This window comes from Platalea leucorodia, assembly GCF_965183815.1.
Source record: "Platalea leucorodia genome assembly, chromosome: 3".
NCBI classification, from domain to species: domain Eukaryota; kingdom Metazoa; phylum Chordata; class Aves; order Pelecaniformes; family Threskiornithidae; genus Platalea; species Platalea leucorodia.
The window spans coordinates 95,539,448-95,558,736 of NC_138825.1; the positions used below are offsets into that span (position 1 = coordinate 95,539,448).

At 40.8% G+C, this 19,289-nt stretch overlaps 1 protein-coding gene across 1 annotated transcript in view; it reads right to left on the reverse strand.

Annotated features, from left to right (window-relative positions):
• COL19A1 (collagen type XIX alpha 1 chain) overlaps nucleotides 1–19,289 on the reverse strand; it is a gene marked incomplete at both ends in the record, with an annotated part of 202,906 nt that overhangs the window by 117,813 nt on the left and 65,804 nt on the right. Inside the window, 2 exons of the mRNA XM_082305887.1 lie at nucleotides 13,343–13,387; nucleotides 18,332–18,385. Coding sequence (XP_082162013.1) covers nucleotides 13,343–13,387; nucleotides 18,332–18,385 — 99 coding nt within the window. The remainder of the gene's footprint in view (nucleotides 1–13,342; nucleotides 13,388–18,331; nucleotides 18,386–19,289) is intronic.

The following is a 19,289-nucleotide window of genomic DNA, read 5'->3' on the forward strand; positions in this document are numbered from 1 at the left end:
ATATTAAACCTTACATCTCAACAAAGTGCCCACTAATGAAGCTGCAATACTTCTGATATCCCATCCAGAACAGGCTTGGCTGTTTCTGCAGAGCACCATGTGTGCTTTCTTGACCAGAGCTCCACATCTGGGCCTACCATGCAAGAGGCTTCCTACGTTGTGGGAGCAATTGGAATTTGGAGAGCTTTGTGGACTGAATTGTACCAAATATGTGCAAATGGCCATTTTCAGAGCTTAAGATTACACCATATCTTGGTGGAGAGAAGTCAGACTGAAAAAGATACCTTTCTAATGCCAAAAAACCGCACCTGTCAAATATTATATTTGTAATCCAAGGCAGAAAGAGTTTGAGAGTTCAGACCAGCATTTAGGTATTGCCAAAGTCACTTCTCCACTAATCTTGTTCTTGGCAAGACACAAATTGTTTACTCTCAAACCTCATAAAGAAAACCTTTTTGAGGTACATGACTAAATCTGGTGATGATACCAAATTATAAAGGATAAAACAGATGATGATGAAATGTGACAAACTCAACACAGGCACGATGAGATGAAATGACACGGTAAAAGAAGGAAAAATTAAGTTCGGTGTAGATATATTTAAAATTATGAAGAGGGTAAAATCCTTATGTCCCATAAGTAGCCATAACATCTGTGAACACAATCACAGCTTCCTAAATGCAATAACTGGTAATGGTCAGTTCAAAAGGACCAGGAGTGAGATCTTGAGGTCACACGTGAAGCTAAAGAGAGGGTAAAAAAGGAAGTTCCATGTGGGGAGATATTAGGAAGGCACAGAGAACAAAACAAAGAATTTCACTATGATATTACATACACTGAAGTTCTTGTCTCTACCATCTTTAAACACTGCAACAGAACTCAAAAACATCCAGAGGCAGCTAGTAAGGATGGTCAAATACAGAACAAGTTTTCATAGTAAGAGATACTAAATAAGCTGGTATTCTTCAATTTGGAAGAGGCAGCTCAGTAATGCATCCTAGATGTGTATTGATTCTTGATTCTTGATACTGAAAAGGAGAACAGGAATCTTCCAGCAGAAGAAGTAGGGGGCACCAAATTAAATTAAGAGGAAGCAGGTTCCGTATAAACAAAAGGAAGTGGTTCCTTCAAACACAAAGATAAACGGCGTAATGCCTCACCACAGGATATTGCAGATGCTTAAAGTTTACATGAATTCAAGGGAAAACTGCACTCACTAATGGAAGAAAAGTCTATTGAAGGCTACTAAATTCACTGAAAATACATCTGGCTGAGATCGCAGCCTCAAATAATCAGAGGCTGGAAGAGTACCTGGGGAGAAGCACTCTACTTGCTTACTTTGTCCTTATGCTTTTCCCCAGGCACCACTTCTGGCTATCATTAGAAGCAGGATGCTGAGCGTGATGAACCTTTAATCTGACCAAATGGGTATGTGTAAGTAAATTAAACAGTGATACAGCTTGGGACCTGGAACTTGGTCATCTATATCATTAAATTGATAGACCCCAGCTGTGAAGGTCTCTTGCAGACATTTCAATGAGTCTAATCAGCATTTCCCCATATAATTCCCAGGCACAGTTCAAAAGTTAGCACGGGCTAGGGACTATTCCCAATAGGCAGTTTTGATTAAGCCTGTTTCAAAGAGCAAGCGAGTTAAACAGTATGAAGATGGTCAGATCAAGCCAAATACCACAGAACTACAGGATAAGCCCTGGTAATGTTTAGCTTACTAGGATAAACGCCAGTGTGACTGCTTCTACTACAGGTAGAGACTTCCTGTAGAATTAAGGATATCTTTTTCCTTTTCCCCTAGAATATCTGTGTACTGGTGTCTCTCTTTGTGATTGCATATGATCTGCTTGGTAATAAAAAACATTCTGTCAAATAAAAACACTTGCATTCTCATTCCTTGAGATGGCTGTCTTGTAAACATTTAACCTCATATGATTTCATGAAAAAAATTCTAAAACGCTACCCACAACATCAGAGCAGAACAATTGTGCAAACAAAGCAAAGAAAAATATTCCCCCACCCCCAAAGCTTAAAAGGTGAAAATAGATGGCTAAATAGCTAAAAGATGAGAAAGGGAAAACTCTAATCATAGAATCATAGAATTGTTAAGGTTGGAAAAGACCCTTAAGATCATTGAGTCCAACCGTTAACCTAGCACTGCCAAGTCCACCACTCAACCGTGTCCTCGAGCACCACGTCTACCTGTCTTTTAAATACCTCCAGGGATGGAGACTCAACCACTTCCCTGGGCAGCCTGTTCCAATGCCTGACTACCCTTTCGGTGAAGAAGTTTTTCCTAATAGCCAAACTGAACCTCCCCTGGTGCAGCTTGAGGCCGTTTCCTCTTGTCCTATCACTTGTTACCTGGCAGAAGAGACCGACCCCCACCTCACTACAGCCTCCTTTCAGGTAGCTGTAGAGAGCAATAAGGTCTCCCCTCAGCCTCCTTTTCTCCAGGCTAAACAACCCCAGCTCCCTCAGCCGCTCCTCATAAGACTTCTGCTCTAGACCCTTCACCAGCTTCGCTGCCCTCCTATGCACACGCTCCAGCATCTCAATGTCCTTCTTGTAGTGAGGGGCCCAAAACTGAACACAGTACTCGAGGTGCAGCCTCACCAGTGCCGAGTACAGGGGCACTATCACCTCCCTGGTCCTGCTGGCCTCACTATTCCTGATACAAGCCAGGATGCCATTGGCCCTCTTGGCCACCTGAGCACACTGCTGGCTCATGTTCAGGCGGCTGTCCACCAACACCCCCAGGTCCTTTTCCGCCAGGCAGCTCTCCAGCCACTCCTCCCCCAGCCTGTAGCGTTGCATGGGGTTGTTGTGACCCAGGTGCAGGACCCAGCACTGAGCCTTGTTGAATCTCATACAGTTGGCCCCGGCCCAACGATCCAGCCTGTCCAGATCCCTCTGCAGGGCCTTCCTACCCTCCAGCAGATCGACACTTCCACCCAACTTGGTGGGAATGCTGTACTTTCCTATATAGCATTAAGAGACAAGTATGAAAAAACTCAGTTCACGTTTTCATCCAGCTAATAAAGCATCCAGTCTTGACTGCATGAAATAGGATTTAAAGGACTTCAGAAATCCTGCCCCCCCAATAAAGTATGTGTATTGATAGTTAGCAAAGGTAAGGAACCACGTTTTCAGCACAGCGGCATTGACTCCACAACCATCCAAACAAATTAGGGAATTGGACCTTTAGTCTATAATGCAAAATGCACATTCTTCCATTACTCCAAAAACCATACAGACTAACAGGTCTGTATATGCAGTGGCCACAGTTACATCAAGATTTGCAGCTTACTGAATTTACTCTTCTAATCTTTTGTTCAGACTGAAGCATTTCTATCAGAATCTACAGCTGACAAATAGAAACGCTGTACTAATACACAGGAGGGTTACTAACTGCTTCTCTTAACTGTAATTTTTTAGTATTTTTAATTATAGACCTTTGAGGTCCACAACTGTTTTCTATCCATGAGTAATATCTTCTATTTTTCAAGTAGATTAGAGGCTTCCCCAGTACTTGAGCTGTCTTATATAGACCCGTTTCACCACTGAGATTTACAGTACAGACATCAAAATATTAGGAAAACTAAATAATGACTAACTTCAACTAGGATCTTAGAAAGGAAAGGTGATTCCTTCTTCAAATATGCTTATTTAAGAAAAGGATATTGAAGACAGTGAAATAAAAGACTACACCTGGAGACACACTGGAAGTTTATAGCCTTGCGTATTCTGAATGGATGGAAGATAGAGGAGTATTTTATTAGCTGTGATAGGATGAAGTAGAAAACATTGAACCTACAGGAAATCTTCTTGACACTAAGATCTATTAGGAATTCTCTTCTAAAGGAAATAGAGGAAGCCCTATTTCCTGGGATAATTCAAATTGTACTTCACAAAATAGTAAATATATACAAAGAACATCCTGCGTTTAGAAGAAAATGAAGCAGATGACAATTTTTTCTACATTTAGGCTGGACAAGCCCCAGACTCTTTCTCTTCTCACATGTATACACAGGCAAAAGCACAATCAACACATAAAAAAAAGGAAAGATAAAAGGATGAAACTTTGGAAATAATGAATGACTATCATTCTGGTTTTACTCTCAAAGTTTCCCTTAGTCAAATACATGTAACTTTTTTATTTATACCATTTTACTGAGAAATATAAATCAAAAATTACAGTAAAATAACAAATGTACCAAAGATCAAGTGTTCACAGGTGCATATTACAGCACATATACTGCTACATAGCTCCACTCCAATAACATGCAGTTTTAAAATCCTCTGTTTCAAGTGTGAGATGGGAGGTGAATATGCTTTATAAAGGAAAGCAACCAGTCAGGAAAACTGCAGTTGAAGAGTCCCTCTCCAGAGCACAGCCATCCTCCTACTCTATCACTCACAACTTCTGAGATATCAACTAGTACTGTGATTTAGTCTATATAACAGCATACCTTACTTGCCTCTCTGAGTTAAAACAGAAACAGGGATTTTATACTAGTATTTTGAAGCAACTAAGCAAGACAAGGAATTCAGGTTTCCCAGCTCTGTGAAATCACTATTACCTATTAGTGACAATCCAGTCATGTTTGCTCAGCTATAATTAACATGTAAATGTGTTGACTTTTCTATCACCACTATACCAAATAAAATACAGATTTGTTCCACACATGCTGCCAAATTATAATGAAATTTATACGGTGCTCAGGTTCCATGTGTCCCACAAAACTGAATTCTCAGTATTCTAGCTCAATTACAGAAGGAACCATATCTGTGAAGTATAAGACAGCAAATACATACTCTAACCAAAAAGGCAGACAAGATGACAGAAAAACAGGGGACCTGGGTAAAAAGAGTACTAGCTGAAGTGACCAAAGGAAGCAAGAGCCAGGAGATAAGAGACTGAATTACAGGTTTAACAAATTAAAAAAAGGCTTCTTAGAGGTTATTTGTCTGATTAACTAACAGGCTTTGGTCCAGTTCCAACTCTCAAGTAATGCACACACTTCAGGTATAAAAATAAATAATAATTGTAAAATAACAAGCCCATTTGCTCACGTATATGCTACTCATGCCTGAGGTGGGGAAGGGGTATTGAGATAATGATACTAAGGACAACTCAATTGGCCTCAGCATTTACTACCACAGTGTGCTGGTTTTGGCTGAGATAGAGTTAATTTTCTTCACAGTAGCTAGTATGGGGCTATGTTTTGGATTTGTGCTGAAAACAGTTTTGATAATACAGGGATGTTTTAGTTATTGCTGAGCAGTGCTTACACAGCGTCCAGGCCTTTTCTGCTCCTCACACCACCCCGCCAGCGAGGAGGCTGGGGGTGCACAAGAAGCTGGGAGGGGACACAGCTGGGACAGCTGACCCCAACTGACCAAAGGGACATCCCACACCCTATGGTGTCATGTTCAGTGATAAGCTAGGGGGAAGGTTGGCTGGGAGGCCGCTGCCTGGGGACTGCCTGGGCATCAGTTGGTTGGTGGTGAGCAATTGTTTTCATTTGCATCACTTGTCTGTCTTGGGTTTTATTTCTCTCTCTTTGTTATTTTCCTTTTCATTACAATTTATTATTATAATTATAATTATTTTATTTCAATTATTAAACTGTTCTTATCTCAACCCACTAGTTTTCTCTCTTTTACCCTTCCAATTCTCTTCACCCCATCCTGCTGGGGGGGAGAGCGACCAAGCGGCTGTGTGGGCCTTAATTGCCGGCAGGGGTTAAACCACGACACATAGCAACAGTAAGATTTCAACCTCTGTAGGTTTCAAGATCTCAGACCTAACTTGGAGTCCATTTCTTGGTTAAGCTCATAACAGCTGCCAAGCTCAAAACATTGTATGTGCCCACTCATCTGAACCGAAGCACTTCAACATCGTGCCTCAGCAAATTGAGAAGCTACAAATTACAGTATAAAAGATGACTGCTGGAGAGGCAAGGGTTACCTGAGAAAAAGACAAAACATTTATAATTAGGTATTGAGATTTCTGAAATTAATTTTTGTTGAATTGCTAGTGACGAGATAACTTATCTCCTCCCCAATGGCTGCATTTAAGCAACTCAAACCAACTGGTGCTTGAGCTAAGCCTCTGCCCTTTGTTTTTGTTCAGTGGATTTTGGTTTTCTCTATTTAGAGTAAACTGACACTCATTAAATGGTGCACCAAGTTTTGTGACATAGGTTTAAGCATATGTTTTAAGAAAACCTGGTGCTTCTAGCTTTGTTGTTAGAATGGAGGCCCATTTTGCGGACTCTTTTGTTGTCAGGATTTCCCCTGGCTTTTAAACTCTGTTATTTTGGGGGTTCTGGGCTTTTAGTTCCAACTTGGAGGCTTGTGAGATACTCGAAGCAGGAGCACATGTAACTTCACTGCACTGCAATTTCTATAAGGCTCAAATTCTTGTTTGTGCATTATACAGCAATTCTCTGCATGTGATCCTCCGCATCAAACTATTCCATATTTTATTCCTTTTTAACATTTTGTATTTATAGTATTTCCCAGAGCTATCAAAATCAGGATCAGAGATCTCTGATTTTTACAACTCTGCCTCAGAACCTCTGCCTACAAGCTGATTGGAAAGGCAGGTTTTATTTTATGGGTCACTGATTTCAGTGCCTGGCTCTCCTTCATACTCTGAATTGTCGAAGACTGACACTGATTTTATTCTTAAAAAAGTAATTGCTTTGCATTGGGACACTATTTGGAAGAAAGCAGTCAAAAAAAGAAAGAAAGAAGAAAACAGCAATACATAGAAGGCTGTAAAAATGAAACAAGAGGATTCATCTTGTAAATAAAACTGTATTTAGAAGGTGCAGGGACAGAAATTCAGCTATGGGAATTGCCACAACTCAGGTGAATGGAGCTGGGATCAGACAACCCAACAGCTGCATGGCAAAATTCAAAGCAATAAATTTTAAGATTCTCCTTTTTTTTTTTTTTTGGTACTTAACACTTTTTGAAGACAACTTTAGATTTCATTTATGTTGAACATTTGTAACTATTCGTATTGCAAAGTAAACTGTTTCATAGGGTTGCAGCAAACCTAAGCTAAAAACATCCCAGAGAATGCATACACACCCATCATCCAAGCAACCATGTACAACGCTACCCAAACACGGGTTCCACGACGGCTTCTATCAGGAAGAGAGCATCAGCTGACAGGTGATCGGGTATTTAAGCAAGGGCACTGGTCACCCCCAGATGTGATGCTCCAAAATGAGTGTGTGTGAAGGTATATACACATCTTAAAAAACCTGCCTATAACATATTCTGGTGAACAATATTAGTCCATACTATAAATTAAATGTACCTTCACACCCCAGCGCTGCCAATATTTAAACCGAAACAACCCCCAAACAATTATCACTTTTTATTGTTCTCCTTTTTTACGTGGATCTATAATGTGAACACATGTGCCGAATCAGAAAAATATCACATTCATGTTCACTATTTATAAAATCACAGGATAATTGAGGCTGGCCGTGATCTCAGGAGGTCTCTAGCAAAACCTCCTGCTCAAAGCAGGGTCAGCTATGGGCTCAGGCCAGGCTGCTCAGGGCTGGTCTTGAAAACATCCAGGAAAAGAGGCTGCACAACCACTTTGGGCAACATGTTCCAGAACTTTCCTGTCCTATCACAGAAAAGTATTAACTGGGCATTAAAACCAAACAAGGATATACATTGAAAAAGAAATGGTCTTGCTGTTCTCTGTGCTTATCCAATTAGAAATCAGTGTAAATGATACCTTGCATAATTATGATTAACAGAATATAGGAAAATCATTTAAGATAATCTATCTCCTGTACTTTCATGAAGCGAGCCTTTCTTCAGTTTATTCCCTTTTCTGTAACCAGGATAAAAAGTGCAGACCACTGGAAGAGGAAATTACTTCCATAATAAACAACAGCGTTAAAATTAAAACCCCTTTCCTTATGACTACACAGCATCTTCCTCGCTGCACTTTCAGCCCATTGCTTTGCATGTTATCTACTACGGACACAGCAAATATACCATTCCCTTCCTCTTTGCAGCAGTTTTATGTATTTGAAGACTGTTTACATATTTCTTTTCAGCTGAGTCTACACTAAGTAATCTTCATTCATGAAATCCTTCCTCAAAGGTTGTATTCCTGAGCACCAGACATTCTCAGTGCCCTTCTTTCAACATCCTTTGAGTTGAAGCCTTATCAATACCACAAGACTATTCAATTAGTGTTGCAGACAATATTCCACTTCGAAACATCTCAGAGTCTTTCATTTGCAACTGCCTGATTTCACTTGCCTGTCTTCAGCTTCTGTTCCAAATAATCCTTGGATTTTAATTTCTGACTAGATACTATTCGATTTGGTTTTTCGCAGCTCATTTTTATTCTCCCCTGCAGGTAGTTCCTTGCACTTGTTCCTTCTGCATTGGATCCTATTTTTTTCAGGCTACATCTCTGATTTGCCAAGAACATTCTGGATGTTAAAACTTTCTTCTAGTTATTATCAGTCCCTCCTGACTTCCTATCATTATAAAATTTAATACTCATACTTTCTATCCCATACTGTAAAATTACAATTCTGACAGTATTAGAATGAGGATGGATCCACATGATATAGTCTGCCTTCCTGGCAGCAAACCAATTAAAATTGCTCTCAGCATATACTTTTTCAGTCATGCTATAGAAGGATAGACCAATGTTTTTGTTGCAGCTATAAGACTATCATATAAGACAATGTCATTATCTAAGCAACAGAAATAAAGCAGAATACCAGGAGAATTAAAACAAATTTACACTGAGCGTATATTTCCTGTAGAGGGAAAACTTGCAGCATAACACCTGCATGTGCAGTTCTGCAGCTCCCCTCACCACTACTGGCATCTGTAAGAGAGAACCAAGTTCAATCTGAGACCAAAAAAACAGGAGGAGGGCAGAAGAAGACTTCTGGATTCCTCAAGGGGAATCAAGTGTGGCAAAGAAACCTCTAAACAGCCTAAAAGAATCTCCCTCAATAGCTTAACTTACAGATGCCTCCTGTATCTTTAATTTATGTACAATCAATCACTTTCACCTCAGTCACCCGCGTCTCCCTGATGTCCCCAGAGCTTGCTCTGCCAAAGCAGAACATGGTACAATAAAAGCCAAAGTCATCTAGTTTGATTTGGTGAACTGAGAGGTATAAGGCTGCGTTGGTTTCAAGTATTCAATCCTATGGAATGATATGGTCACCAGAACAAAAAGTACAGGATTGTTCATTTTAATTTACCTCCACAGAGAGTTTGAAATGGCAAGTACCCCATGTTTAGGCAGCTGTGTCCCATTCTAGGTGATACGCAAAACAGTGTGCAAGCACTATCTTGTTCCTCGATATGCAAGATGGGGCGGAGTTTTTTGTATTAGGAATAATCAAATTTTAATTTCCAGGCTTTTTAATCATGTTTGTTACACAGAAATTAGTACAAAGCTATTTTATTTTGGGACACTATGTTAAAATGCAAAGGTGTTGATACATTTTTTTAATACTGGATCCAGTTACTGGAAACAGTATTGTTGTTCTTCAATAATTATTTGAATTAAGTTTAAACTGAGTAACTGCTAAAGCCCGGGCTGAGACCTGCTTCCCATAACCGTAAAACACACTCTTTCCTCATAAATCACGATGTGTAGCTTCTGATAAAACTGTCTCAAATTATTTTTGAGTAAGTAAAGATCCTTCCACTTGTATATCTCCTTATATTTGAAGGACAGCGGAATAGATTGTTAATGGAATCACGGAATCATAGAATCGTTAAGGTTGGAAAAGACCCTTAAGATCATTGAGTCCAACCGTTAACCTAGCACTGCCAAGTCCACCACTCAACCATGCCCTCAAGCACCATGTCTACCCGTCCTTTAAATACTTCCAGGGATAAAGACTCAACCACTCCCCTGGGCAGCCTCCTCCAGTGCCTGACCACCCTTTCGGTGAAGAAGTTTTTCCTAATATCCAACCTAAACCTCCCCTGGCGCAGCTTGAGGCCGTTTCCTCTTGTCCTATCACTTGTTACCTGGCAGAAGAGACCGACCCCCACCTCGCTACAACCTCCTTTCAAGTAGTTGTAGAGAGCAATAAGGTCTCCCCTCAGCCTCCTTTTCTCTAGGCTAAACAACCCCAGCTCCCTCAGCCGCTCCTCATAAGACTTGTTCTCTAGACCCTTCACCAGCTTCATTGCCCTTCTTTGGACACACTCCAGCACCTCAATGTCCTTCTTGTAGTGAGGGGCCCAAAACTGAACACAGTACTTGACGTGCAGCCTCACCAGTGCCGAGTACGGGGGCACTATCACCTCCCTGGTCCTGCTGGCCACACTATTCCTGATACAAGCCAGGATGCCATTGGCCCTCTTGGCCACCTGAGCACACTGCTGGCTCACGTTCAGGTGGCTGTCAACCAACACCCCCAGGTCCTTTTCCGCTGGACAGCTCTCCAGCCACTCCTCCCACAGCCTGTAGCGTTGCATGGGGTTGTTGTGACCGAAGTGCAGGACCCGGCACTGAGCCTTGCTGAATCTCATACAGTTGGCCCCGGCCCAACGATCCAGCCTGTCCAGCTCCCTCTGTAGGGCCTTTCTGTCCTCCAGCAGATCGACACTTCCACCCAACTTGGTGTCATCTGCAAACTTACTGAGGGTGCACTCAATCCCCTCATCCAGATCGTCAATGAAGATATTGAACAGGACCGGCCCCAACACTGAGCCCTGGGGAACACCACTCGTGACCGGCCGCCAACTGCATTTGACTCCATTCACCACCACTCTCTGGGCTCGGCCATCCAGCCAGTTTTTTACCTAGCAAAGAGTACACTTATCCAAGCCGTGAGCAGTCAGCTTCTCTAGGAGAATGCTGTGGGAGACAGTGTCAAAGGCCTTACTGAAGTCCAAACAGACAACATGCACAGCCTTCCGCTCATCCACTAAGCAGGTCACCTTGTCATAGAAGGAGATCAGGTTAGTGAGGCAGGACCTCCCTTTCATAAACCCATGCTGGCTGAGCCTGATCCCCTGGTTGTCCCACACGTGCCGTGTAATGGCACTCAAGATGATCTGCTCCATGACCTGCCCCGGCACCGAGGTCAGGCTGACAGGCCTGTAGTTCCCTGGATCCTCCTTCCGACCCTTCTTGTAGAGGGGCGTCACATTTGCTAGCTTCCAGTCATCTGGGACCTCCCCGGTTGACCAGGACTGCTGACAAATGATAGAGAGTGGCTTGGCAAGCTCCTCTGGAGCTTATAAAAGTTAATAGTTACACTGGAAATACTTTTAAATGGGATCTTTTAATTAACTTCTGAAGTTACAAGACAAAAAGAGGAAAAAAAAAAAAAAAAGGTTGAAATGTGCTGACTCAGCTTCCAGATAAGAAAAATGTGACCATCAGTGGTTGGGTCATTTTGCCTCTGCCTTAAAATAAGGGAAATCAAGCAAAGAGAGTGGCAGCAACAGCTGGAACCACGTGCCTGCGTCCAAACACAACTTATTCATAAAACTTGAGGAAAGCACAGCTGCAGAGCAATTATGAAAAAAGAAAAAAAAAGAAAAAGAATCCACAAGTCCTTCAGAACTGATGAATAACGATGCCACCAAGGAAATCAGATCTGTCAGTGGAGTTAGAAACACTCAAGCTTAACAAGTGCTTTTTTTAGAGAATGAATCTTTACATTATAAATGTTAGTTGCTATGGATGCTGGTTTTTACTTCTGATATTTCTTCCTTCCTGATTACTGGAATACTTCCTCCTAAAAAAATCTCCGCAATTTTAAATCTGCTTAAATCCTGTTAATCCAGAACATGCTTTCTTTAAAATATGAACACTGGAAAGCTGGCTGACACCTCAAAAGAAGTATGGTGAGTGAGTGAATATACCCATGTCCAAAGCAGCCAAATTCACAAGTATATTGCACTTTTTAAAATTCAGAAGCTGCCACCTACTCTCCATTTTCTTCAGTCTGAACATTGCCAGAATCGCAGTATCTGTCGTTCTTCATCTTTATCACATATAAATTCAGCAGAAATGCTCTTCTGCACCCTTTTCAGCCAGTGAGCTGAAGCACAGAGAAACTATCTATGATCCAAGAAAAGACTCTTAATTCAGGTTGCCTAATCCACATCAGCCAAAACTAGTGAAAAAGCAGTAACCAGGCAGTAACTTTGTTAGGAGCTGAAGTTTCAAGTGTAAGCTATCACCATTCTTACTTTAATTCCTATCAGGCAAGCTAAGAACAGGCTCTTCCTTCCTCTTGCCCCTCAACACAGACTTGCCTTTGATGACCTGTGAAGACCTACTTGTCTGAAGCCACACAAGAACATTAGGTTGCATCACCTAAAGCGACCCAGGCTGGCATTCTGTCAGCCAAGACAGCCTTCCACAGGGCCAGTTTAGTTCCTGTTTTAATGCATAAGCTTTTGAACTATTTCTGGCCAGTGCAGAGCATCTGTAATTAGGGCAGACTGCTGCAAGCTCCATTTCCAATATCCACTGGTGAAAAACAAGGAAAGGCTTCTCCCGGAATTTACACTCGGAAAAGTTTTATGGCTCTTGGGAGACTAAAAAGGTCCTTAGGGCAACATGCCAGTCCATCAGGCAAAAGGACTCAACTCCCAGTCTGAGGAAAAGGTAGATGCACCTACATTCAGCTTGGCTGCCGGCAGTCAAGTCAATTCACTTGGAGCCAGATGTGTGCAGGAGACAAAACTCATGTTAACTACTGTGTAGGTACACAGAAGTATATCAGTGAAAATTAACTTTTTAAAATTAGCAGTCAGTTATGCTGTAGCAAACATTAAATTTTGCTATTGCAGTAAATTTATGTTCTTAAGAAAAAAGTGTGTAAAACATTTAGTAGTTGTGATCAGCACAGTAAGTTTCTATAAAAGTGCATTTGTAATGTATAAAAGCAATTACTAAGTACTATAAATACCTACATATCATCTCATCATGCATTTCATACTGTATAAATAAACATTCACTAGTTACCATAGAAATAAGGTAGAGGTAGACACTACTGGAGTACAGTGGTTATGGTTATGCTAGACTTCATTATTAAATCTTTTCTTAAAAAAAAAAAAAAAAAAGTGGTTCTCAAAGAAGCACTGATGGCACCAATTAACATGCATAAAAACCTCCTTGCTCTTAAGCATTTCAGGAACCATTTGCATAGCAAAAAAAAAAGAATTTTATTCATGAAAGAGTTAAGGAAGACCTTCAGAACAAAGCTCTACTTGGTTGGCCATATATGAAATTGTTAAATTGAAAAAAATAAATAACACGGACAGAATAATTTACCTTTTCACCTTCTTCACCTTTACTACCCACAAAGCCACGTTCACCCTGGAACACAAAACAATAAAATAAAAATCTCAAACAAACAGTCTTCAAATAATTACATTCTTTAAAATAGTTTTATTGCACTGAATTTTTATTATGGGATTAAAACAGAAAAAATCATTTGGATACTGATTGTCTCTCATTCAAAAAGGTGTGAAACCTCTACAAAAAAATGACACAGTTTTCCACAGTTTTGTCAGTTAACAGTAGTCAATCATTCTTCCATTCAGCCTAAGGGGTCTTCTTGGCTTTAAAAATTCTAAATTATTCATTGATGCCAAACCCGCTATTCTTCTGTAGAACCAGTTTTAACACATTTATCCCTATTAGTACCTTCATTTTAATTTTTAAATATGACTAGTCAGCTGTGAAGGCCTCCAAAACCTGGAACAATTGAGAAAAATATACAGACACAATTTACTGAAAGAAAACTCATTCCTTTCACTTTGAAAACCACATCCAATTACCCAAGTATTAGAAAAAAAAACAGGAGTGAGTTTTGAAATATTAATTCAATCTCAGCTTATTTCAGCAAATTGAATTCTTTATTTGATTATCTTTCAATAAAGAGACCTGTTATAATGCTCTTCCAGCTCCAACTTGATAACTTTTAGCTCAGAAAAAGATCTTAATGTACTATCTTACTATGTTAATGCCCCTCTCAAATAGTCTGCAGCCTGCCTATATTAACAAGAATAACACCTGGTTTAGATCTTTATTAATGTATACTTGTATGTTTCACGAGACATACAGCAGACATACGGCCAAAATTCTATACTCGTAGCACAAAAAATACCTAATAAACCCCCCTCCCCCCAAACATCCTTTTTCTCCCTCAAGTCATCTAGGAGGAGATGGTTTGCATGTCTTTGCCAGTCTCGCTGCCTCAGTACAATGTACGTGATTTTTACAGGTCTGAAGATGAAGAGACTGGAAAATTTCCAAAGTAAAGCATATGGTATTTTCTAAGTTACTTTCAAAAAATTAGAATAAGCAATGTCTAAACATTCTTTCACCCTTCAGAGAGTGTCATTTCTTTCTATAGAAGTCTAAGGTTTAAGTGAGGTTAACTAGAATAGCAGGCTACAACTCGCAAAATTTCTAGCAGCATTTTGTCAAATCTTTCAACAGATGTAGCATCATCTACTACACATCTGGGAATTAAATCCAAAGCTTTGGAGATGTGCAGGTGCATAGACTATCAAATAGTTCTGGACTTTTCATCAACCACCTACAGTGGCTGCTTTCTGTTTGCTTTCTTTTGGCTGGGGTGGCTCATACAATCAACAGCTTAGGGGTCAATTTTAGAAGCATGCCCAAGACCAAGCATGCAAAATCGGATCTAGTGAAATAACCTTCCGTATGTCCTCACCTAAAAATGAGTGGTTAATTACTGAAATTATTTCTGAATCTATGCAACTTCTCTTCTGCTCATCTCGTTTCCCTTTCTCACGAAAGGTTAGACCCGGAGATCTTTCGAGGTCCCTTCCAGCCTGGGTTGTTCTATGATTATATGATTCCCATTCTTCTCCAACTGTTGGAGATACAACACAGCTAACGCCTATTCACTTTTGACAAATTCCTAGAAGCAAAGTGTTTTCTTCATTTAGCTTTCCCATTTGTGAGACTGCATATCCCATCTTTACTCAATTCCCAATGCATTATATAAAAATTATTTTTAGATAGAGTCAAAATTTCTCTGGTTGTAGCTTGTGTCCATTGTTCTTGTCCTTTCACTATACACCTCTGACAAGAGTCTGGTTCTGGCTTCTCCGCACCCTCCCAGTACTTACGGACAGCAATGAGTCTGCACACCACCCTCCCCCTTTCCAAATCATCTCATCTTAAGGCTGAACAAACCCAGCTCCCTCAGCCTCCCCTCGTACATCACGGGCTCCAAGGCCCTGGCCATCTTGGTGGGCCTACACTGGGCTCGCCCCAGTGAGCTGCTCTCTCTCCTCTCCTGGGGAAGCCCCAAACTGGACACAGAACTCCAGATGCGATCTCACAAGTGCCAAACAATCACTCCTCCTGACCTGCTGGCCATGCTCTTGCTAAAGCAGCCCAAGATGCAGTTGGCCTTCTCCACCACAAAGGCACCCACCAGGACCCCCAAACTCCTTTTCTGTACAGCTGCTTTCTAGCTATTTGGTACCTAGCCTGCACTCTTGCATGAGACTATTCTTTCTCAGAGGCAGGACCTCATGTTTGCCTTTGCCTAACTTCTTGAGTTCTGTATTAGCCCTTTTCTCCAGCATGTTGAGGTCCCACTGAATATCATCCTTGTCCCACCTTCCTGTGCACTGACTACTTCCCCACATTTGATAACATCCCTGAATTTGCTGCAAATCCCATCGCTCAGGTTATTAATACACAAAATAACACTGGCCCCAGTATCACCTCATGGGGGATGACACTAGTTACTAGGGCAGCAGTTGGACTGCATAGCAGTTATTCCAGCTTTGAGCCCATCAATCCAACCAATCTGCCACCCATCTTATCGTCCGTTTATCCAGTCCATATCTCACAGATTTGACTACAATGCTCTGACTGGAGACTGTGCCAAAAGCCTGGCTGAAGTCAAGGTATACAACATCCACTGCTCTCCCCTAATCCACACAGCCAGTCATCTTATTGGAGTCAGCAATCGGGTTGGTCAGGCATGATTTGTCCTTGGTGAATCCATACTAGCTGTTCCCAGTCACCTTCTAGTCCTTCATGTGTTTAGAAATGCCTTCCACAATTTGCTATATAATTTTTTCAGGGACAGAGGTGAGGCTGACTGGCCTGCGGTTCCCTGGATCGTTCTTGAAGATGATATTTGCCTGAAGGTGATATTTGTCTGTTTCCAACCATCAGAAACCTCCCCTAGTCATCATGATCTTTTGCTAATGACAGAGGGCAGCACATTTTCCATGTCCCCCACCCCATTAAGCAGTGGGTCAACATTTTCTTCAGCCTTGTTTTTGCTACGGATACACTTAACAAGCCCTTCATATCCCTCATTAGTGTCAATTCGAGATGAGTTTTTGGTTTCCTAACTCCATCGCCACATGCTCTGGCAATGTTTCTATATTCCTACTGGGTAGCTCACCCCTGCTTCCACTGTTAGCTTTCTTTTCGTGTCTGAGCTCAGTCAGGAACTCCCTCTTCATCCATGCAGGCCTTCTGCCATGTTGCTCAACCTGCTGCACATCAGAATGGACTGTTCTTGGGCTTTTAGAAAGCTGTCCTTGAAGATCAACCAGCTGGGCTCCTTAAGCCGGCAGGACAGTTTTGATCGTCCCTTGGCCTCCTCTTTGCCAGACTCAAAAGACTTAGCTCCTTGAAACTCTCCTCAAAGCTCTTGTTTTCTAGGCCCCTGAACTAGCTCCCTGCTGGACCCTCTCTGGTTTCTCCACATCTCTTGAAAAAGTGAGGGTGGAAGACTCCCCAAACATGACACAGCATACCAGATGCAGCACCACCAGGCAAAGGGGGGAAAATACCTTCCCCTGATCTGCCAGCTGTATTTTGCTAACATAGTCCAGCATGTGGTTCACTTTATTCCCAACAGGGGAACACTGTTAGCTTATACCCAGTCTCATGTCCACCTCCAAGTCATTTTCAGCAATGCTGCTGCTCAACCAGTCAGTTCTCGGCCTGTACCAATGTATGGGGTGATTAACTAATTCCTTCTTTTTCAGAAATACAGCCTAAGTGTCCAGATTTTTTTCACATATTTGAATTTTAAAAAATTATTTCCAATTAGCAAAAATAAGAAATACAGTCAACAGAAAGTGTAGAGAAAGAAGTTTAGGTAATTTCCACTCAACAGTATTAAAAACATAACAATATTAGCCACTGGTAAGTTACTTCAAAGAATTCTCATGTTGCAGAAATAAAAAAGTGAAAGTTGCAAAATAACACATTTATGACTGACTTAAATTCTCCTTTCTGTGGCAGAATTCTAATATTAAGTTAGGCAAAACATTTCACACAAGCTTTTTCAGGGACAATCATTGATTACTCATCTTCATACGCACGGTAGGATTGCTCATCTGATTTTCAGTGTTTTAAATATGCCTGCAGTACAAGTCAATGAGATCCTGGCTTTGAATGTATAAATTGATAGACTGTGGTAAGCATGTTGCTAAACTCAATGCTGGCTACCTCATCTGCAGAAAATAAGTTCCTTCCTTCCCTTTGTGCTATAATACAGGAATTATCTGCCCTAAAGATACACAAATCAGCCCTTTGCATCAAGGTCACACTGCAGAACACTTTCTTGAAATTTTAATATGAACAAAATAATGTTTTTTTCTGTGTAGTCCCTTAATTTGTGGAAGCAGCAGAGCTATTTCCCCAACAATTTTCCAGAAGGAATTAGCTGGACAGATGCATGTGATATTAAGATTTCATTCCAAATACTTATGGTTAAACACAGCTGCAATCAACAGAAAACAAAATCTGACCATGAAAAAAGTCAGGCAACTTTAACAAATATTACCGGCAAGGTCTATAATACAGATGTCTCTTTTTGCAAGTTCTGGCCTTCCTACAATATTCTAACTCTGGAAAGGAGCAAAATATTAAAATGGAAGAGTAGAAGAAGCAGTGCTGTCCCTCATCTCATTTTGCTGAGATCATGAGACTCTCAAATTTCAAATTTTTGAATCTGCTGTCTTGTGGCTGGAAAAACCTTCAGAGTTCTGAGACTTGGGCAACTGCTCTTAATGCAAAATAATACTGATTGATAGGCAAATTTGTGTCACTGCACCTCACATCCTTTCTCTTTTGAAAGAGAAGCTGAGAGTAAAGTTCCTCTGTCACATTATACAACTCAGAAACTGGATATGTAATTCAAATCCAATTTATGTAGATACTGGACAGCTGGCAAAAAGGGTGTTGAGAGTGAAAATATATAAAATGAGACTGCTTTATTATTTTATTTTTTTTTTTTTTTACCTTGGAACCAGTAAGACCAGGTATGCCAGGAGCACCTACTAAGCCAGCTTCCCCCTGAAACAAAACGTACATAGCCATCATTTTACAGACCTAACTCATGACTGAGCTAAATTAAGAGAAAAAAACCCCATCTGGACATGTATTGCTTCTCATTCTTTTTCTACAGAACAGCTGAATTGATTTCTAGGGTTGTTTATGTCTGTTGACTTATATTTGGTTAAAATACATTTCACTTTCAAAAATATTAGGCAATTAACAATTACAGGTTATCTAATTATGAAGCAGATATATCTGTAGATTGCTTCAGACAACTGGACGACAAAAAAGATTACAGATTTTGCATCACGTGAAAATCTTTCTCAAGTTTTATTTCAGGCCCTGATTCAGAAAAAAATACTTCAGAAGACATTTGCATACTACCCAAGTACCTAAAATCCCAACAAGGGTGCAACAGCTTCCACTCTCTCCCTCACACCTATTAGGTGCTTCAGCCCACAGGGATCTACACTTAAACCGTTAGGTCCCACAGGGAGTTTTACATATGAAGCAGACTGCTGGTTTCTAGGTTCTGCTCAGTCAAAGGGGAGTTTCAGATCTTTTCCCCATCTCTAGGGGAGTGCCTAACCTACCCAGCAGGAGGAAATGCAAATCTTGATCCTGTGCAACCAGGCAGACAAAAATATGTTTCTCCTACTTCCTAAGTGAATGTTCTGTACGTGTTGTTAAATTACTCCCTCCTCTACCCCATGTTTTAAAAGAGCAAAATAAATCAGCTGTACATTTGACTGTTAGTCACCCCCTTCCCCCTAGATTACTTTCTCCTTGCACTGCCCATGAAAATTAAGAATCTGATTTGGGTTTGTAAGTTCTATTCAAGAAATTGGATGCTTTAAAGTTATGTTTACCAACTGAGCAGAAGTACAAACAAGCACCATGTTCATCAAAAATGTTTTTAAAA